Source organism: Galeopterus variegatus, unplaced genomic scaffold (assembly GCF_000696425.1).
Source record: "Galeopterus variegatus unplaced genomic scaffold, G_variegatus-3.0.2 Scaffold2798, whole genome shotgun sequence".
Lineage (NCBI taxonomy): Eukaryota > Metazoa > Chordata > Mammalia > Dermoptera > Cynocephalidae > Galeopterus > Galeopterus variegatus.
Genome location: NW_007728909.1, coordinates 343,431 through 345,474, shown reverse-complemented (window position 1 = coordinate 345,474; position 2,044 = coordinate 343,431). Strand labels below are relative to the sequence as shown.

The window sequence follows — 2,044 nt, the reverse complement described above, 5'->3', positions numbered from 1 at the left end:
TTTATTTCAATGATTAGATTTTGTTTTGTGAAATGAATAGAATATATTTCACTTAGCATGACCTGCAACTTTATCATCTATATCACCACTCTCCCAAAAGTGAAAGTAAACATATTTCTGAATCAAATCTCAAAAGGCATATAATGGTATTAAAGAGCTCCTTACTACTAGATCCTATTGTCAGCTTAGATGTCATTTCTTCTGGGAGGATTCCTGCTCTCCCCAAACCAACTTAGATACCTTTTTCATGTTCAATCACAGAATCCTCTTCCTCTTCCATACCAGTTATACTACATTATAACTGTTTGTTAGTTATCTGACTAGACTGTAAGCTCCATGAAGGTAGAGACTGTCCTGTTACCCCCTGCATTAACACCAGGCCTGTCATATTTGATGTGCTCAATAAGATTCTTTATTTCATGAATATATGAATGAAGAGTCCAAGGGAAGAAATGTGCAAAATATTTTTTTCTAGAACTCATCTTTTTTAAGCCTCAAGATTTAAAAAAAAGGGGGGGGGGAGGGAACTACGTAAGTTGTATGAGAAAGTAAAATAAAAATGATCACTTTAAATAAGTAATATAAATTCCATTCTCCTGTTTTCAGGGACCTCCTAAGCTTGCTCCAGAAACTTGTCTCACACCAGAAATTTGCATTGTGATTCTAAAACACAAAGCAGCTTCCTCGTAAGATATCTGTAATGGTTGTTTTTAATCAATTCAATACATTTTGAGCACCTCATACTAGCATAAATTGCTGTTGTAAACACTTGTGGAAAACACAAAGATAATTAAGACCCATGGTTTACCTGCCAGTAAACAATTTATGGAAAGACAAAGAAAAATAATAAAATAAGATACAATGCATTAGGGGAATTTGGTAAGGCCTATTGGAGGTGGGATTTGGGCATAACCTTGAAAGAAGGTGCTGTACTGAACTTTAACAAGTGCTTGTAAGTGGCAATGTTACTTCACCCACTTTCAAAAGATATCAGCAAGGTGGGTCAAGGATCAGAAGCTACAGTAAAAGCAGTTGGAGAACTTAGGAGCCGATTTTTCCCAGGATTTGTCAGTTAGTAGCCTCATTAGCTGAAGAAAATTAGAAGTCCTGAATTTTAACCAAGTCCCTAATGAGTCACAGAACACTGGGGTATCACAATCAGCCGAACCTATCCATTTTCCAGAGCGTTTTTCTAAAGAGAAACAGGTAATACAAAAATCTACCTCTGCCTTCAGGAAAGATTTCCTCTCACAGGTAATCTCTCCACCACTAAAAGATAAAAGAGCACTTCGGAGGGGTCGGGAGTGCCTGAGAGATCACAAGGGTCTCCTGCGTCCTAGGAAGGAAGCCGGTGCTGAGAGAACAAAGCGCGCCGTCATGGACTTGGGGTCGCGGGGATCTAGTAGCAGCTCACCTGTTCGTCCTCCTGCATCGAGGCAGCCAGCGGGAGCCCGTCCGCCACTCGGGCGATCATCGTTAGCAACACCATCTTCACAAGCTACAGGGACCCAATATTGTCCTGGGCGACCTCCGGCGTCGGTCCTCACTTTCTCCGCCCCGGCAACAGTTATACCCCTATCTCAGTTCCCGAAGATCCAGCTGCTTGCGTCTCCTCTTCCCGCTGAGGTGGCCGGAAACAGCTCGAAAGCGTTCCACTACCGGTCCCCAGGATTGGCTTCCCACCGAGAACCACAACTGCCCGAACACGAGTTCCGCGATCTCTCCTTCCACCGTCATAAACTTCCAAGGTCCCGCCCGCTTTTCTGGTTTTCGAGCTTCGAATAGGCCTTGCGCCCTGATGGGGCGTGGCATCCAAACGGTCACAGATTTTTCTAGTCCCTGATACTTTAAGTTTGTGGATAAAACTGGGATGGAGGTTGGGAGATAATAGGTCCGTAGATGAAGGGTATGTGAAAAAACTAAAAATTAGGCTATGGATTTTCTTATTTTATTTTTCTAATTTCTATATTATATATTATATACATAACATTTTCTAATTCGTATATTTCTAGGCAGAGATTTTTGTGTTTTTTGCTTGTTTTTT

The 2,044-nt window shown here is 41.5% G+C and overlaps 1 protein-coding gene across 1 annotated transcript in view; it reads right to left on the bottom strand.

The window, feature by feature from the left end:
- Positions 1 to 1,626, bottom strand: part of SEC22B (SEC22 vesicle trafficking protein homolog B (S. cerevisiae)) — a 30,110-nt gene extending 28,484 nt beyond the window's left edge. The window contains exon 1 of the mRNA XM_008583025.1: positions 1,415 to 1,626. Within this exon, the coding sequence (XP_008581247.1) occupies positions 1,415 to 1,489 (75 nt within the window). The 5' untranslated portion in view covers positions 1,490 to 1,626. The remainder of the gene's footprint in view (positions 1 to 1,414) is intronic.
- Positions 1,627 to 2,044: the final 418 nt, after the last annotated feature.